The sequence below is a fragment of the Carassius gibelio genome, chromosome A1, assembly GCF_023724105.1.
Source record: "Carassius gibelio isolate Cgi1373 ecotype wild population from Czech Republic chromosome A1, carGib1.2-hapl.c, whole genome shotgun sequence".
In the NCBI taxonomy this organism is placed as follows: Eukaryota; Metazoa; Chordata; class Actinopteri; order Cypriniformes; family Cyprinidae; genus Carassius; species Carassius gibelio.
In genome coordinates this window covers 16669173-16689621 of record NC_068371.1, presented here as the reverse complement: position 1 = coordinate 16689621, position 20449 = coordinate 16669173, and the positions used below count along the sequence as shown (strand labels likewise).

Below are 20449 nucleotides of genomic sequence, written 5' to 3'. Positions count from 1 at the left end.
TGGACTATTCTGACAACGCTTTTCATACTTTCCCTGGACCTTGACACTGTAATTTATTTGGCAGTCTACGGGCAATCTCAAGTCTGTTTTCATCAAAAATAACTTAAATTGTGTTCCGCAGATGAACAAAGCTTTTACAGGTTTGGAACAACATGGGGGTAAGTGATTAATGAGAACATTTTCATTTTAGGATGGAGTATCCCCTTAAGGGACAAAAATCTAACTTGGGGGCTGAGGGCCAAAATTAAATGTTGCATTAAACCCAAATATATTATTTTTTTGTAGCCTAAATCAAATTAATATTCAGTACGTTCTCTAAATTTCAAAGCAAATATAGAACAAAAAGTACCTTTTTGGATCTTTTATTTTTAAGAGTGTATGAATGTTAAAGGTTCTTCATGGAAACATTGATGGCAATAAAAAAAAATGTGTAGGGCAAGATAAACACACAGTCTCAATGTCTTTGGGATATTTCAATATCTGCTACAGGAAAACTGCATGCATGATGAGCTGAAAAAGATAAATGAAAGTCTGTGCTGAGCTCAGTGGTTGATACTGGGAAAACTGCAGGAGATTTAAAGTTACCTATATCGGCCACATCCAGGCAATGTTTCTTGGAGGTGATGGGCCCAGTGAGTGTGTGTGCGGTCACGTTCATGCAGTACATCTCCCAGATCTGAGTGTGTTTGGCATCAAAGAAACAGCTGTTGATGCCACCGCTCACGTAATCGGGACACTCCTGAGGAGCGTGTTCACTGCGGGGCGACAGGGCATCTGTTCACCTTTCACAGCATTCACAAGGATCACTGCATTATATAATTACAAGCAGTATTTACACTCTACATAAACAACATTAATCTGGTGAAAAAAGAAAATAAATCCAAGTGACTGAATATTAAACAGATAATTCGAAGAGTTTGACATGCCATAAAGTGTGTTTTATTCATGCCTCACCCCGTGGTATATATGAGCGTGTATGTGACATTATCCTGATTAGCAATTGGCCGCCACCAGCAGGTGAAGATCTCCATATTAGGCGAGCGACAGTAGTAAATGTATGGCCTTGTTCCATCTGCAATGTAAGAGAGAATTACTTAAGGTTCCAATGAAGAAGCTTATTTCATCATAGCAGTGACAAAGTACATCCTGAACTCAAACCTTTTTTAAAGTCAAGGCACAATAAACTATTATGACAGTATTAGCATCCACAGAAATGCATGAGACCATTCTGTTTATTTTGAGTGAATGCTGCAGTTTTGTTGTCTATGGCTATTAAATGCTCAATCTCTTTAATGTTGAGTGGAGTTTGATTTGCTTTCAATGTTTTTATCGATCCTGAGATGGAATTTTTTTTTGAAAAGTGATTTGAAAGTAATTCTAGTTATTATTTTTGTGACTGTATAGTTGAACTTCAATAATCTGTTAAAGTTAAGGAGATTGTTACTTGTCCATTCTCGTCATCTCAAGACTGGACTGCTGCACTGATCTACTGGTGGTCCGCAAAGTCAGCACAACTAAACCAAAACTAAACCAGCTTAGGTCTCAAAAACGAGTGATGAAATTCAGGCAATGGTTCTCATCTCTCATTCTATAATAATTGATCATTTGCTTAGGAACTGATCACTCTAAATGGTGCAGAAACAACTCAAGGGTTGACCTTAACTTGTTCATGATAAATCAATCTCTTTTGGGTTGATGAGGTTGTTCTACTACAAGCAGATAAGTGAAATATGAAACATCTTATTGTGGTAAATTAATGACAATTAAAAACAGTGTTGGTGTTCATTGTTCCTTTCTTCTGATTAGCTATAGTCGATTATAAACATGACACATAATAACTAACCCATTTGACTTAGATAGTGGGTGCAGACAGAGCTGAATTTAAGTTTGATTGATAGTCGTCACCTTTATTTATATAGCACTTTTAACAATACAGATTGTGTCGAAGAAGCTTTACAGTATCAAAATAGCAATATAGTGTGTCAACGCAAAAGCACAATAGTAAACACTAAATTTTCAGTTAAAGGCAGTTCATCACTGAATTCAGTGATGTCATCGTCCAGCTAATTTCAGTTTAAATAGTATCTTTGCAATCAAGTCTATGTCACTGGAAATTAAGTGTCCCCAACTAAGCAAGCCAGAGGTGACAGAGGCAAGGAACCAAAACTCCCTGAATGCAGAAAAAAACCTTGGGAGAAACCAGTCAAAGTCGAACCAGCAGGTTGATCCTTGCTGACAGTCAAACTCAAATAGATTTGTTCAGCTATTTTATTTGATTCACAGCTGCTGCTTTGAATTAAATGTGGTAATCAGATCAAGCACATGTTCAATAACTGATATTGACTCTTTTATTGCACAGTTTTCAGTTTAGTTACTGAGAGCAAAATTCAACACAAAACACTCCATTAAGCGGGTTTCTCTGCTGTTCAAAGGCACCAGGCACCTTCAGTCTATTTGAGATTACGACCATGATTACGACATGTGGGCTAATGCTAGCAACTATGCTTATCTGATTTAGCCGCTACTCATTCCTACAAAGCACAGACACAGAAAGCGCGTTGTGACCGAGTAATAAACAGCAATGAGCAGTTAAAAATGGCTTAAAGGTTCAGCAAAGTCTATAGAGTTCATACAGAATCACTTGAGAAGTTGTTTAATTTTAGATTGGTCATTTTTATATTAAAGGGGTCATATGACATTGCTAAAAAGAATATTATGTTGTGTATTTGGTGTAATGCATTGTGTTTATGCGATTTAAGGTAAAAAAAAATTAAAATAATTATTATTATTTTCCACATAATGTACATTATTGTTGCTCCTCTATGCCCTGCCTTTCTGATTTTTACAGAGCTCATCGATCTGAAAAGTGAAGTGTATGCTGTTTTGTCAGCTATCCAGTGCATTATGATTGGCTGAATACCTCAAGCGTGTCATGGAAATGTTATGCCCCCTAACATACTGTGGTCTGTGGTCCATCTCCCGGCACGGCGAGACAAAACCAATAATACAAAAAAAATAAAAAAAATAAATACTGATTATAATTGTAATGAGGGTCCAGAGGCACGGAGATCCATTTGCAGCTTTTATTAGGGAGCAGTGTCAGACATGCGAAGATCAGAGAACAGCAACGGGTATCAGAGACAAATCCAAACTCATAAATGGGTTTACAGGCAGATGTCGGGGCAGGTGGCAGAGAATCACAGAGTAACAATAACAGTCAAAGGTTGTGCACAGAGAATCAGGATACAGGGGAAAATGCTCAGTAGTCTTAGCTTTGGCAAAACAAGACTTCACAGTGACTGTGAGTCTAGTGACTGCTTAAGTAGGTCACTGAAATGGGAAACACCAGTGCTGGCAATCAGTCTCAGGTACAGGGTGCAGTGGTGTCAAAAGTACTGGCATTCATTACTCAAGTAGAAGTATAGATACTAGGTTTTAAAAAGACTTTTGTAGAAGTTGAAGTATCAACTCAAGCTTTTTACTCAAGTAAAAGTGTAAAAGTACTGGTTTAAAAAACTACTTAAAGTATAAAAGTAAAAGTAATGTAAGGAAAAAAATGCCATTAAGAACAAAAGCTTGGGCCGTGCCACAGGGGCCTATTGTGCACTACCCCACCTCCTAAAAAAACATTTTTCTAAAGGCCATAATGACTATAATGTTATATTAAAATGTTCATGTTGAAAAGTTTGGGATGCACTAGGCTACCTGTTTCAGCCACATATATGCCCATTGAAAATGAACTCATTTTAGTACAATGCAAATACATTAAAGAGCTAGAGATATGATGACTAGTTGCCAATAAGTATTGTCATGGTGCAAAAAGTCAAACTTCAGAGGCATGTCATCAATAACCTTGAATGGAATGTAAATGTACATCCAAGCTTAGCTGCAGGACTCTGTGAGGGCAATGGACAAGAACATTGGTGCAGGCTAAGAAACAATTACTCTTGTGTGGTTGACTATTTACAATAAACATTATAGTGCTGTCAAAATGAATGATTAATCTAAGTGATTAATCAAAAACTAAAAATGAAAAATAACTCATGATCCTGATACCTTCTTGACTGATAGCTTCTTGTATTCGGTACATCTGCTTTGTCCAGTGTTCGGGGGGTAACGAGTTACAAAGTTGATATAGAGCTTCACAGTCCCACCCACAGCCCGAGAGAGCTCTGGTGCCGGAAGTAAATTTCCCATTCATTTCTCCCATTCACTTTCGGAAAAATCCGTATCTAAAGAGTTTTAGAGCATGTGTAAGGATAACCAGCTACGGCTGAACTCATAAGCATATAACATATCATTTCAAGTGAAAAAATTAAGACAAAATCCAAAATTCAAAAGGTACAAGACTGTGTACATATTTTCATTTCGAGCGCAGGAACTACTCATCCCATAAACCACCGCGCCTCATTGAATTAGACTGAAGCCACAACTGAGAACGAGGCAACGAGCCTTTTGAGCGACATCCAAATCTGATGACGGCCGCTCGCGCGAACTTTTTCCTCCTGTGAATCTTATTTTATATAGTGAATGTGCAGTAATTATATATTGTGTACGTGTGTGAAAGTGGTTAACGATAAAGTCAGCAATGGTGCAGTGCTTTGTATCTGACTGCAATCACCGCTCAGTTGTCAACACATGTCGTTGCCATTACACAAATGTTCAGTAAATGCACAAAAAGGTATGTCTAGGCTAAATATTGTTTTGACAGTGGCATTATAAAATGCTTGATATGACTCATTTCATATGGAGGCTACAGTAGCCTAGCTAAAGTGGACGATAATGCTAACTAAAGTTACCAACCTCCCTGCCAAACTCTCAATGGCAGCCAAGGAGATCATGATTGCACTGATAAGTCTACCGTGCAAAAACGCAACAGAGGTTTTTATTTTATTTTATTTTTTTATTAATGATCTTCAATCTTCACGGACCTTCGAGGGGTTTAACCAGACGATTATACGAGCTCCACCAATCAGATGCATCACTGTGGGATTGTGGGATTGTTCAGGATTGTGGGTAATGAAGTACTTAGCCAAGACATCGCGAATAAAAGGCATTTAGATCAAAACAAGGTTAGTGCCCCATGAACTTTTTACGTTTATATGAGCATATACTGTCGCTTAGTACAGCCGTAGCTGGTTTTAAGTCTACCATGTATGGTTACATTTTAACGGCTTATACCCCAAATGTCAATGCAGAAATTGCATTGAATTTTTAGTTCCGGCACCAGCTGTGGGTGGGACTGTGATGCTCTATAGCCTAGATATCACAACATTGTCATTTGTGTCATCAATCGCAAACGATAATTTATTAAAACGTCTCACTATCCAACTACCTACAGTAGCTTAATTTGTGGAGGACGAAGAGAAAGCACCCATTTGGCAAATGAGCCAGTAGTGAGAAATAAATAATAACTTTTAAGTAGGGTCCAGTGCCTTTTCGATACTTTTAAAATGGTACTGGCGCCTCAACGTGCCTGAACCGATACTTAAAAAAAAAAAAAGAACTACAAAAAAAATATGGATAACATTAAAGAACATTACAAATATTTAAAATAAATCCATAGCTTTCACCTTGGATGCTCTCATTTCCCAAGTTGTGCTTCCCTTAATCTAAGGCTAATAAATGTATTTCACAATCTGGGTCATTATTTAATACAAAACCACACATAATGTTTCTGCTGTATCTCTGTCACTCACTCTGATATTTAGTTAAGATGAGTGCTGTCTGTCACTGTCTTAAATCAGTTCTGTGAATGACTGTATGCTCATTCTTTATAAAGTAGCAACAATCTCGTTTTTAAAATACAGTACTGTGCAAAAGTCTTATGGAAAAGAAAGAATAGTGTTTTCACCCCAAAAAAAAGGGTTTTAAGCCAGTTATTTATATCTTTTGCTGCAATGTGTCAGTAGGACAGTAGTTTGCCATTAATTTTAATAATAATCTAGTGCAGTAATCAAGCAGTTTGACAATGGCAAAATGAATGTTTGGAAATGTAAACTGATATTTTATACTGACACTCTACAGCAAAATATATAAATAACTGGCCGAACACCATTCTTTTAAGTGAAAATACTGCCTAAGACTTTTGCACAGCAGTGTGTGTATAAAGTACGTATGATTAAATTAAGTATATTTAAATAAGTGTAAGGAAACTTTACAGTAGATGAGAAACCGACTGATCGTGACCTTTTGTAAACTGTATTTATGACAAAGAACTTCACAGATACAGATATTCTAACAATCTATCGGTAAACACACACCTTGTGTCCTCTGTCTCTGTTTGAGCTCGCGCTGCTCCACCGCGGTCGGCGGATTGAAGAGCGCGCTGAAAGACGGGAGGAGACCGGACTGACGCCGGTTTCATTAGAAATTTAAGCGGACTGACTCTGAGGCGATCGGATACTACTGGTTCCAACCTACTTTTAAGAAATATATTTTTTGATAAACGAACCCAAAACTGTCTATGCAGTGTGATGTGATTTGTGTCATGTGCAGATGTGATGGATCGCGTATGGACCAATAGGGTGTCGGAATGGTATATGTGTATACTTCTCATCCAACCACAATCAAATTCACTCCATCCTGATGGCGCGATTTATCTAGATAGGTTTTTTTTCTTTCTCTCTCCATGAACGATAACAATCCGGAATGAAATAGCAGTAACGAAGCTATTTTTTAAAATGTAAGGAGTAGAAAGTACAGATACTTGCGTGAAAATGTAAAGAGTAGAAGTAAAAAGTCGGCTGAAAAATAATTACTCAAGTAAAGTATAGATACCCCAAATTTCTACTTAAGTACATTAACGAAGTATTTGTACTTCGTTACTTGACACCTCTGACAGGGTGTTATGGGAAATGCAGTTCTTTAAACTAACACTCTGGAGAGGGTGCTCTCTGGTTGCAATAATGACTTATACTGTGTTTCTACATGCTGCGTTGTGTATCATGCCAAGTAAAGATAAACTATGTCTGCATTCGTGATCAGAGAAATGACAAACAACAAGCGCTACTCTACACTGCTTAAAACTCACTCTTTAAATCATCAGTGGCAAATTATTTAAATATAAAAAAATACTTACAGGCTGAGTCAGAAGCGCCAGACTGTCCTTGCAAAGTTGGAACTGCCCCACTTTACAGAAACAGCCAATTAGCACAGACATATTGTACTGCAGGTTCAGGAAACAGTCCTCCATAAAATGCCCAGCACACATCTGAATATTTGGGTTGAACTGTTCTGGATCAGTGTTGTAAACCACTGATTTCTAAAGTAGTTTCACTTTCACAACGAAACACACAGTGTCACACACGGCAGGCTTGAGTGGGGAACGGCCAGCTGGCTTGAGAACAAAGCGGCCATTTAAGTGGCAGGCTTGCGGCAACCACATTTGCTGACCCCGGGCTGGACGGCGCTTCACCCATGGTGAAAGACGATCCGGCGATACACAGCGCGAACTTGATGTATTTCCTCAGCGACCAGCACGGATCAGCTCTAGGCATGATGAAGTGGATATTGTCCTCTTTTGGAAGGCCAAACAAAGTAGTTTCACTTTCACAATGAAACATAAGCATCTCGAAAACATGGCAGAGAATAAAAGTTACACCTCCTTTCTTTGCATGAACATTTGTGCATTTTTTTTTTAAAGCTTCCCACACAGTGACGCAGATATGTGGGGGTGTGTTTGAACAAGCTGTTTTAGGAGGGCGTGGAGAAGTCTTAATTTTTATCTCTTTGGATTTTACATTTAATTCTTTCCAACTTCACATATCTTCTTTACGCAAGATAAAGGGAAAATTGAAATCACATCATATGACGCCTTTCAGTTAATACAAAAACAACAACTAATCTCATTTAACATTGCCCTTGCAGGCCAGCAAGACAGAACATGAACATGCACACATTCAGTTTTATGAAGCGGAGTAAACTGATTTGTACTGGAACTTCAGCAACGGAGCCTTGTGACACAGATTACATCCAGCACTGATCTTGGGTCAGTGATCACTCTGAAACTCAGCAGATGAGCTACAGGAATGACTGACGGCTGATCTAACAAACATCCATCTGTGAACTTACAACATCTTTATGTTTGACATTATGGAATATACAGCTGTGAATGACTGTATTTGTGAGACGCACATGCACACAATGAAAAAGTGCAGTCATGACACATTTCCCCTCTGGTCTTTCTCTCCAGTCTCCATGGTGATCCGTCTTCATCTGAGTTGACCATCTGACCTTTCACGTACATGAACAACAAATTTCTATGACCATGTCTTCATCTGAACATGCTCATGAATCAGTTAATTGCATTTAGTTTCAAGCCACATTTCATTACATGGCCCTCAAAATACAGGCAAGTTTGAGCAAACTGATGATTAATTTTGGTTTGGAGCAGGAAACTGGTGAAGTATGTCATTGTTACATCTACACAGAACTCAAATAATGATTCACGTTTCCAATCACTTGTACATCATTGGTCAGTCAGTCAGATAGCTTTGTCCCAAACTCAGGCGATTGGTTGATGTGTCACTCAAACAGTTCAATGTTTTGAAAATGCCACAGAATCACATTGCTTCACTCATCTGCTATTGACAGTTATTTTCAACATGGAACTGGCACTCCATTACCTAGATCATAAGCTCAGCAGCTTAATCTGCAAATCTCTTCTGACAAGAGCAGAAAATTCCACATTGAGGAAAGTCTGTTTATGAGGCTCATGTTTCTGAATAGGTCTATAACATACTTCAACAATTGTTGGCGCTGCCCTGAGCAACAGTGGTCAGCGAATCTCACCAGAAGTGAGTTCTGTAAGAGGGAGAATCAATGGTGTTCCTCTTCAACTTAGAACAGCCCCATCAATTTTTGTGTTTAAGATCGGTTAAAATAAATGGAACTTCATAATAAATGGGATTTTTTTTTTAAGAACATTTTTGATGTATGGGCTCTCAGCACCTCTGGACAGCAGTAAAAACATCAACCACTTTCAGGTCTTCACGGGTTTGTACACCCACTTAAATGAATCTATTTATAGGGTTTCTGTGGGTCTTAAAAAGAGATATCCAAGCCTTAATCTATTATTTTGTAAAATTAATTAAAAAGTAATGTAGATCCTGAAAACATCTTCAAAAGTCTTAAATTTACCTTCATAAAACCCACAGAAACACTGTATTTACTTTCTATCAGCAGGAAATATTCAAGAACATATTTAACACAGAATACTCACATACACACACACACACACACACACACTTCTTTTACACAGAATCACAAATGAATAAAAACAGGTTACTTAAAAAATACTAAACACTTCTTTTAAAAATTAAAAGATCTTAACTAATTGATTTAGACCATGTATTTGTGTGATGTAAAGTCATTCAAGGTCACATGTCCATGGTGCTTTTCACAAAAACTCTCAGATAACCAGAGATACTGTATATAATTCAGCAGCTGACGGTGACAAGAAGCAGAAAAACCTTGTGAATCTGTGTGAGACGAGCAGAATCAATTTCTGGAAAAATCTGGACATGTATAAAGAACATAGCAAACAAGAACCACAACAAAAATGATCCTTCAGATGATTACATGATCTAGATCAGTTTGCATTTCACCATTCCATTCAATACCAAACTGGAAAAACTGGCCTTTCCTGCATCAGGAGACAAGTGAACATGACTGAACCTTGTGTTACTACTGATAACTACAAAGTTTATGAGAACGAGTCAATCTTTTGTTCGTTATCTGGCTTGGCTTGGTGTTCATCTTCAGTTCTGTCTTCACAGCAGTTCAGTCAGTGTACTGTTTGAGTAAATGAATTACTCTGGGATATTGGTTTGTTTGAACTCAGAGGGAGTGTCAGCCACATTAAAGGTGCCATCTGTAATGTTTGGCAAAAAAAATCAAGTCATACTCCACATTCCATAACAGATGGGGGCAGTATGCCTCAATAAAGTGTATTGGTCTACTCTAGAGTAACAAACGAGAAACGGCATAGTCTCTGTGCTCCGCCCCTACTTTCACAACAACACTACAGCCATAGCCGAAGCCTAACTGTGCGTTCACATCGCCAGCATCTAGAGCGTCAAAAATCGCTCTTGCCGCTCTGCTCACGACGCTGCAGAAAGATTTGTGAGCGCTCAGACGCTCTAACGTAGATCGAATGCTTATTTTGTATTTAAAGCGGCCGCAAAGAAAACAAGCTTGTTGATCTCGTGCAGACTAACCACAAGGAGTTATAACCTCATTAAATATTGTTGTGATCCTTTACTTAAAATGAACAATCTCAGACACCTTGGTCCACGTATCACTTTTAATTTATTTTTTATGTCCCTGTAGGCAAACAGGGACACATCATAGATTAATACAAACGCTAAACAGCAATAATCAACCTGTCCTTTATTCTGCTTGAGAACTAATGTGCCAACTCTCAAGCATTCACCGTGAGACACACGCAATTGACTCTTTTCACACGCTTTCACGCCACACATCAATTTTTTCAGGCAAAGAAAAACCACGAAGCAAAGAGGACACGGAGACCAACAGACTAGACAGAGCAGGTTAGTTATGATACATAGGGCTGTGCAAAAAATCGAATGCGATTTTCATGCACCTCTAATCAGTAAAGACGCTCCTGTAATTAGAAGTATATCTCCAGCATGTGCATTCAGATCAGGGTTGCCAGGTTTTCACAACAAACCCTGCCCAGTTGCTTCTTAAAACTAGTCCAAAACTAGCCCAATCGCGTTTCCGGGAGGTTCCCCGATAAAAATTGCTTCCCGGGGTTAAAAAATAAATTTTTGGGAAGGGTTTCCCTGGTAAAATTAGCATTTTAGGGGGTAAATATCACATTATTGGTATTGGGATTGCTTCAAACCACGGACATGAAAAACAACCGCAGACTTGGCAACACTGGTTCAGGTGGAGCGGCAGTAACTGCACAGAGCCTTAGTCTACCGACAACTAACACAAAATCGCTTTCAAAATCGACAAAGAATCGCCAGCGATTTTAACATCGATGTTGTGTAGATTGTCAGTGAATTACGGCTGTGTAGTAAATGCCAACCAGTGTTGCCAAGTCTGTGGTGGTTGTTTTTCATGTCCGCTGGTCACAGCGACCCCAATACAAATAACGTGATATTAAGCCCCTAAAATGCGAATTATACCAAGGCAACCCTGCTAAAAAAACTATATTTTAACCCCAGGAAGCAATGTTTAATCGGGGAATCTTCTGGAAGCGAGATTGGGCTAGTTTTGAGAAGCAACTGGGCAGGATTTGTTGTGAAAACCTGGCAATCCTGATCTGAACACAGGAGCGTCTTTACTGATGAGATGTACATGAGTAAAGACATTCACAGCCCTATATAATAAAATGGGTAACGTTAAGTTATAGCTAGCTAATTATCAATTACAAAAACATTTCTATGTTATAACTTCCCGAAAACAAATACACAAACATATAAAACAAACTTCTAGCGAAATACTAACAGCATCTAACTTGCAAGTTCTTAGTCGAACCTCATTTCTTTCAGGTCCATCAGTTGTCTCCAGCGATTAAAAGCAGTGCCGATGTTTACTCTGGTATTCTTATCAGATGCCAAGGGCTTCAGCTATCCTTCCGCTCTCTTCTCTAAACTGAAAGTAGTGGGCTGTACTTTCCACACGATTGACATCAGGTTCAGGTACGCCCTGCGAGTTATTCGTGTATTCGTTGCAGGTTGGCATGTGGTTATGTCGCCCGCATACTGCCTCCCACGGCCGAAACTGGTATTACAACACCTGCCGGGCCGGGGCCAGTAATGCTAATGCTAATTAAGGTTGATATCTCTGCAGCACTATAACTTGACATTTTTTTAATGACATCATCGCCCTTATTTCTTCTCATTCTTTTGATGCGTGTAGGTCATGTTATGGATATTTTTACCTCAATTTCTGCATATGGCACCTTTAACGCAACATTTTGTACAATGGAGCAGTGTAATTTTTTTATTTGTTTCTTTAACTGCATTTTATTTTGACAATGAACAGGCTTCAATATAGCAAAATTATGTTTTGTCAGTGCGATGGTCGTACCAAAGCTAGCTGGTTATACAGAAGCAAGACATTATTCAAAGGGGTTAAGCTTTTGCAAAATAAAGAAAACTACGTTGCGGTTTCGTGTTTCTTTCCAAAAACTTGAGAATCTGTCACAATGAACTGTAATTTAGCAAATTTTTTCTTTTGTTTCATTAATCTGTCAATATGATTTAAGTGAAATATATATAATGTATATGCCTATATTCCTTTTTATGTAAGCCTATAGGGGTTCATTTTTCTGTTTTCTACATTCACAGCAGTGCTGCAGGTGTGATCTGTTGAATTCATCTCACACTATACTCATAAATTCTAAGGGCGGTGTCAGGATAGTACTCAGGAGACAGAGGCGGTTGAATTCAACACAAAATCTTTGAGATAAGGGTTCGTGAGAGGTAAGTGGAGGGTAATTTCAGGTGGGGTTCTGTGGAGTTCGTTTCTGTGAAAGCCAAGAATATCAATACTTGTCTCCTCTTCTTGCAGTCGAAGATGAATGCTCAGAGAATCACATGGGCACTCAGGAGATAGAGGTTCGTAGGAGAATTCAGATCACAGATAATGCCATAAGCGTTCTGGAGACAGGAGAACAAAGGCACACAGCTTAGCTTATCAAAAGGTAAGTATACGCTACTGCTGGTGATTCTTTGAAAATGAGGTGAGCAGGAGACAAGATCGTGAGGTCAATTCTTGTTGGAGGCTTGATGGTGAACTGGTGCATGGGTGAGTGTTATATAGTGCCATGGTGATGGAGATCAGGTGCAGGTGATTAGTACTCAGGGGAGTGTGAGCGTTGATGATTGGGTGGGACCGGGTCTGCCTGGTGCATTGCCATTGCGACTTGCCTATGATGAGTTCACAGCTGAGTGGACATTTCACTCATTGGCTTCAGCGTCACATTTGCATATGCTGTACTACTGGAATTTGTGATTGGTTGACAGCAAATTTCATTGAACGATAAAATTACATTATTAACCGGTTAATGGCCATTTCAAATTTTCGATTCTGTTCGGAACTATAAAATTGTATTTGTTTTTTTATTCAGTTAATTTAGAAAAATGTTTGGAGCATTTTTTGTTCGTTAAATATAATTTTTTGTTTTTTAAAGTACTGACCAAGCGGACAGTGGTAGACAGTGAGCCTACAGTATGTTTGATCAATTCAGTTTTCTAAAATCATCATGACTTGCCTATAATAAAATCTATAGATATAAAACAGTTCAAGCCTATAACAAAGTTTAAATGTTAAACCTAGATAAATATGTACTATCCAATAGTTTGTGCCGCTTGAGAAGCTTTGTAGGACATTGAGGTGCCAGTGCGATCACTTGCATTTTTTTAAGTGGATACACTGTCATTTTTACTTATGAAGGTAAGAGTAATCATTCGTAACTGCAAAGGGTCTACTTTTATTTGTGTGCTATCACAATATCAACAAAATGTTGTACTTTTATAAAAGAAATGATGCGCTTTCTGCCATCTTGTCTTTAACAGGAGTTCGAAAATTAACTGAAACTCAGCGAATACATGCCTCAAAGACACAAAATATATCTATAGCAAGCTTTAAATTACTTTGGATTCAGGATCGGCAACTTCATCCTTGTGACACCAACTTAAAAACAGTAGTTTATTAGTGAATAATTCAAATATCCCCTTACTTTCTCCCCCTGTCACATTTATGTTAATTACTTTTGCCAGTGTTTTGCAGCAAGCTTAAGCCTATTTCATACATTTGAACACAGAACTGTTCAGCTGCGCTGATGGTACGCTACTGCTGCTGCACACTAAACACAGTCAAGCCACTCTTGACTGTCACGGTAGCATGGTCTCGTGTTGTTTGCACCAGCATGGCAATTTTTTTCTTCACTAATTGATGGAACTAATTAATCCTTTTTCTAATTTATATATAATATCTAACATAATAGCTATATCGAGATATATATCGTTATTGTGAAATAAAATTTCTCATACCGGGAAATAAGATTTTGATCATATTGCCCACCCCTATTTTCCACTAATGAGGACTAGCGATCAGTGTGTTCACTGACACTAGTGACCTTCACCAACCTTCCTGAAGGGCGGTGTTGTGTGTGGATGGCTGCAGTGCTGCAGTGACTGTCGTCCAGTGGAGTGTCAGGAGCAAAAAGCACAGCATCACGTGTCTGCAACACAAACAGATACACACACACACATGTCAGCAGACCAGCAGATACTCACTTCACTGCATATTATACCAGTACACAGAATGATCCCTAACATCTTCACCCACACATACACATAACAGTTAAACACATAATGATATGCACAATGTCAACATAATGATTATGTTTCAAATGTCAGCTCTTTTAAAACATGTACAAGTTCAGAGATGTACCTATCTTTACAAATCCTGTGATCTGTTGACAAAGGCTGAAGGACTGGAAATAATGGAACTTCACGAGAGTAAACACCACACAGACTCAATGTTAATCTTTAAATGGTAGCACATCCTCATGAGGAAATACTTTTATAACAATAAATGAATGTATAAATTCAGTCATTCACTGTTTCATGAATGATGAATCATGAATGTGAAATCACACATAGCAGAAAATAAAGCAATGATGAGTTTGATTATGCATGTCCACTTTAATTCAGCAGGGAAATCTAAACATCTACACTACCTTCCCAAACTTTCTAGCTAGTTTATAATTCATTATTGATAAAGTTTCAAATGCAAAAAAAGCCCAAATGGGTAAAAAAAGGCATGGTGTGCAGTAACATTTGCTTTGGCCTCCTATTCGTCCTCTTTAAAATCATAGTTAATAAAACAGTAAAATCATATCTATAAACCCCATTAATTCAATATTCAATCATCCTCCACAGAGGATTTGTTTAGCATATAATGTATGTTTGTTTAGCACAAAATGTATGTATGTTAAAGGGATTTTTTAAGTTTTTGGTATTAACGTTTTTTTTACGCAACTGGGTGATGACGTCATGTTGGGGAGAAGTCGAGGAAAGGTAGCCTCAGTCTAGTATGATGCCGCGTTCCAGGCAACCCATAACCCGTGTTTTTCCAACCTTAAACCTGTGAAAGTGCACTGGAACGGCAATCAAACCCGTGACTTCCCACCCGTGAACTCGTGTCTCGTACTAGATCGATGTACTCCGAGCAGAGAGCTGCACGGGTCTGATTTTGTACATCCGCACCCGCCCGTACCCGCAGTGCTTAAAACCGCATCTGACCCATATTCCGACAGCAGCACTAATTAAAATCCGCACCCGACCCGATCCGCTTAAAATAGAACCGACACCGACACATTAGACACACTTTTTTCTAATTTTATTGTCAGGTCATACAGAAGTTATTTATGGAAAACTCTTTTTAAAAGATATTTGTTTTTTATACATTTTATCTTAATTTTGCTCAATATTTTATCAATCAATTGCCCGTATTTAATAAATAAGAAGCAAATATATAGCAGACAATGTAATAACCTTAGTGTAATTGACAGAATTACTAAAAAATATTTTGCTACCTAAAAGTTAAATATTTTTTGTGTCACGCATGCATGCATGTCTATTTCCCTCATATTAAATATAAAACACATGTGGACTGATATTTTTCCAATGTCTGGACTCCTTTATTAATGGACTATATAAACAGACGTTTCAATATATTGGTATTAAATTCATTTTCTGAGAATTTATATTTCATGTTTTTACTGCAAATGTCGAAATACGTGCTCTTTGGTACATCAGTGCTTGAGTCACTGATCACATTAGAATAAAATATCTCATAATAAAATACAAAATTGACTGATTTATGAATGTATATGCATAGTTCTCATCAGTTGGAAATACAGATAAACGCTTTAATTTGTTGTATTTTTGATCCTGAAAGAAAACAGAACAACAAAAGAGCGAATCATACCACCGTCTGAGGTTGTGCTTAAAGTCGAATGCACCCATTTTTAAATCGTTCACAGCTGAGCATCGTGAGAGGCGGATCTGCGCCAGAGCGCACATGTGAATGAGCTGCACAAAGTCATTTTCAGATGCAAAAAAAAAAAAAAAATTGTGTATATATATATATATATATATATATATAAACAGAAAAAACAACGAAAAAAACAAACAGCTGGCTGATCTTTTACGTCTGTTAACTAATGACTCATGCAGCCGTTCACGCGGTTGTGATTTTTTTAAAAAGTGGAACATAGGCCTATTTTTAAGTTTGCACGTGACTGTTTTGAACCCGTGTTTAGACCCGTGTTTCCCCTGTGTCCGACCCGACCCGCACCTGTATCCGACACAGTTGGATATTTTTCACCCGTATCAGCCAAATTTGCGGGTACCCGAACCCGTGCAGGACTCTAACTCCAAGTTCCGAGGTCACACAGCAGGCCAAACAACGATGACAGCCCCTACGAATAATACTGCCTGCGGATGCAGTGTTTATGCAAGTAGTACACGTTGAAAAAACAATTTTAGGTCAATGCAACGTTGCAATAAAATAAATAATCTAGTTACAATTCCTTGTGCTCAGAAAGTTTGGCGTAACTTGCCTGGAATGGTACCAAGTCATTAGTAGTGGTATGAAATAGTGATTACGAGCTCAAAAACCTGCCTGTAACACGCGCAGCATCAGAGCTATAGTGACCGACTGGAATGAGGAAGAGGTGGCAAGAGCCAACATGTATGATGGCCCGCAGCCGTGTAATTTCGATCGAGCCAGTCGTGAGAGGGCAAATGAGGAATTGCCAAGAACTGATGTCCGTCAAAGCCTATAATGCATGGTCTGAGGAGAATGTGTGGAGTTGGTGAAGTGTCCTGGAGAGTTGCTATCTCTTGCAGCAGCAAGAGTTCTTACTAGAACCAGGAAATATGACCATATTAGCCCGGTCCTGTCGACACTGCACTGGCTCCCTATCAAACATTGTATAGATTTTAAAATATTGCTTATTACTCAGAATCAGAATGAGCTTTATTGCCAGGTATGTTTACACATACGAGGAATTTGTTTTCGTGACAGAAGCTCCACAGTACAACAGAATGACAGCGACAGAACATAGAACACATAATAAAAGAATAAAAAATACAAATAAGTATATAGTGAATGACAATATACAAATTGACAATTGTAGGCAGGTATATTACAAAATGCAGTTATGTATGTACATGTGTATTATGTGCAAAATTTAAGTGTATACTAAGTATGTGTGTTAGATAAATAAGTGTATGTGTATATAAATATAAAGTGTAGTGTGTTCGCAGTTATTATCAGCTGAAATTACTTATAAAGCCCTGAATGGTTTAGCGCCTCAGTATTTGAATGAGCTCCTGTTACATTACAATCCTCTATGTCCGCTGGGTTCTCAAAACCCAGGCAATTTGATAATACCTATAATATCGAAATCAACTGTGGGCGGCAGATCCTTTTCCTATTTGGCGCCTAAACTCTGGAGTAACCTACCTAATATTGTTAGGGAGGCAGACACACTCTTGCAGTTTAAATCTACGCTAATATTAGTCTGTTTCTCTCTTATTCCCAGGTCACCGTAGCCACCAGATCCAGTCTGTATCCAGATCAGAAGGTCACTGCAGTCACCCGGATCCAGTACGTATCCAGACCAGATGGTGGATTGGCACCTAGAAAGGACCTCTACATCCCTGAAAGACAGCGGAGACCAGGACAACTAGAGCCCCAGATACAGATCCCCTTTAAAGACCTTGTCTCAGACGACCACCAGGACAAGACCACAGGAAACAGATGATTCTACTGCAAAATCTGACTTTGCTGCAGCCTGGAATTGAACTGCCTGGTTTCGTCTGGTCAGTGGAGAAGTGGCCCCCCAACTGAGCCTGGTTTCTCCCAAGGTTTTTTCTCCATTCTGTCACCAATGGAGTTTCGGTTCCTTGCCGCTGTCGCCTCTGACTTGCTTAGTTGGGGTCACTTCATCTACAGCGATATCGTTGACTTGATTGCAATGCACAGACACTATTTAAACTGAACAGAGAAGACATCACTGAATTCAATGATGAACTGCCTTTAACTGTCATTTTGCATTATTGACACACACTGTTTTCCTAATGAATGTTGTTCAGTTGCTTTGACACAATGTATTTTGTTTAAAGCGCTATATAAATAAAGGTGACTTGACTTGACACTCTGGTATGGCAGCCATTTTGTAAAAAGTCTTCTCAGCAACTCCCACAGTGAAGGGTGAACCACAAATTTGCAATGTAATGTCAATATAATGTTCAAGCATCCAATTAGGCCCATTTAGTGGCATAAGGGAGCTGAGTGGCTCGGAAAGCCCTCCACGGAAAAAAAAAACCATTAAACATACCTCATCTAATGAAGTTAAGTGAGCCAGTTCAATAAAGTCCACTACATAATCCTCAATGGGCAGCTCATCTTGACAAAGAGTCATTAACTGGGCTGCTGGATTCATGGCTGGCCTAGAAACAGTCACAAAGCTGCTTGATCCTGAGTCTTCTGTTATAATGAGTCAGAGACTTTCAGATCCATATGCAGAACTTTATTATAAGAATGGTCGGATAGGCAGTAATCAGGAATGACGTCAGGTATGTCAGGGATATCCAGAATCAGTAATATTAACAAGCAGAGGTTGGGGCAGACAGCAGAGAATTGGAGTCGGTTTAAACAATCCAAGATCAAACACTGAAGGAACGAACACAGGGAAAATGCTCAGAAATGCTAGACAGAACTAAACAAGACTTTGCCCAGACTGAGAGTGACTGTTCTGCTTAAATGTGTGTATTAGCTGCAGGTGTGTGTGTTTAATTAGATGCAAGTGTGTGTGTGCAATCAGTCCGAAGAATGAGGCAGGATCATAGACAGTAAAAGAAATGTACACAGCGACCCCATTGGATTCAACGGAGACAAGTGAAGTCAATTAGAAGCACGTACTTCCTGGGGGTCGAGCGTACTGCGCAGGTTCAAACTGAGCTTGATGAGGTAGATGTCACATGAGCAACCTGTCTGACAATTGTAAGTCTTCTAATAGCTGTGCCAAGAGAAATCTGAATCACCCCACCAAATCTTGCAGATGTTGTTGAATAATTTTGTCCCGTTGCTTTTATGCACTCTCTATGGGGTTCTCCCTTGACTTCATGCCTCCATGTCCCCCCGATAGCCACATAGACAGTAAAAGATTGCCTACGAGCTTCTCCCTCCTGTCCATATGGTAATTTCTCTACTGTGCGACAGAGAGTCGCAAGGTAAGAGTCAATAGTTAGTCTATTTTTTACAAAAACTGCCTCTACGGGCCACAACATAAGGTAATGGGGCCTTTCATACATTTTCGTGTTTCTTTAGAAATAATGAATGGAAAAATGGAGTCTTTAAATGCCTCAGATGTTAAGTTATTTGCTGTCAATGGAACGCTAACAGCAGGTGGGGGTCCGCTAGCCAATGGCTGCGCCCAGGGATGCTTCAATAAAATAGGAAACCCTGGCCCCCTGGGCAGGATGGGAAATGGAGTTCGAAAAAGGGGACGCAAACAAAATTTCCTTTGTCTAGTGCTCTAAAGTTATATAATATATAGTAAATTAAAGTTTTCTAGATATCAAAGTGTGTACGTGTGTATATACAAAAAAAGCAGCTTTATAATATACTAGTAGTGAAATGCTAATGCATTTCTAATGAGCTAAAAATACAACTGAAATGTACTTGAAGCACATTAAAATGATGCTTCAAATGTACTTTAACTGTAGTTCATAAAATATCAAAAGTATACATAAATTTGTACAAAAATTATGTCAAAACGAGAGGAAGAAGTCATCGCTGTGACCTTCATGACATTAAACATGATTAATAGTTGTGAACTACTGGTGTGATTTCAGAAATCCAGCATCACTTACAACCAGTGTTTGGAATAATGGCGTTTAAAAGAACGGCGTTAGGTAACGGCGTTATTTTTTCAGTAACGCGGTAATCTAACTAATTACTTTTCCCGTCGTTACAACGCCGTTAACGGTACTGAACGTTAAATACGGTGCGTTACTATGACTTAATTGATTTAATAAACTATGCAATCCGAACGGACCCCTGGCTCACACAGCGAGTGAGGAGGTGGGTTAATGACGAGATAAGCGGTTGTGATTGGCTAAGGCAGAGTCATGTGTTTCATGGTAGCCAATCAGTGCCGGTGTTTTTACACACATGCCGGCACATGCGGCAGCGCCAGCGGCGCCAAACACACACACACACACACGAGCGTGCGCGCGCACAACAGCTACGCAGAGATTCGCAGCAGAGATGGCGAGTCAGGAGCAATCCGATGAAAAGTTGGCATTTTCAAGGTGAAGATATAAGCACTACTTCAAATTCATTGTGGTCAAAGGCAAGAACGTGCATGTAATGTGTACATGTAATG

The 20449-nt window shown here is 38.9% G+C and overlaps 1 protein-coding gene across 1 annotated transcript in view; it reads right to left on the bottom strand.

Moving 5' to 3' along the window:
• LOC128015007 (growth hormone receptor-like) overlaps positions 1 to 20449 on the bottom strand; it is a 67952-nt gene that overhangs the window by 14530 nt on the left and 32973 nt on the right. Inside the window, exons 2-4 of the mRNA XM_052598768.1 lie at positions 14130 to 14224; positions 955 to 1072; positions 586 to 755 (exon numbers count right to left, since the gene is read on the bottom strand). Of these exons, the coding sequence (XP_052454728.1) occupies positions 586 to 755; positions 955 to 1072; positions 14130 to 14217 (376 nt within the window). The 5' untranslated portion in view covers positions 14218 to 14224. The remainder of the gene's footprint in view (positions 1 to 585; positions 756 to 954; positions 1073 to 14129; positions 14225 to 20449) is intronic.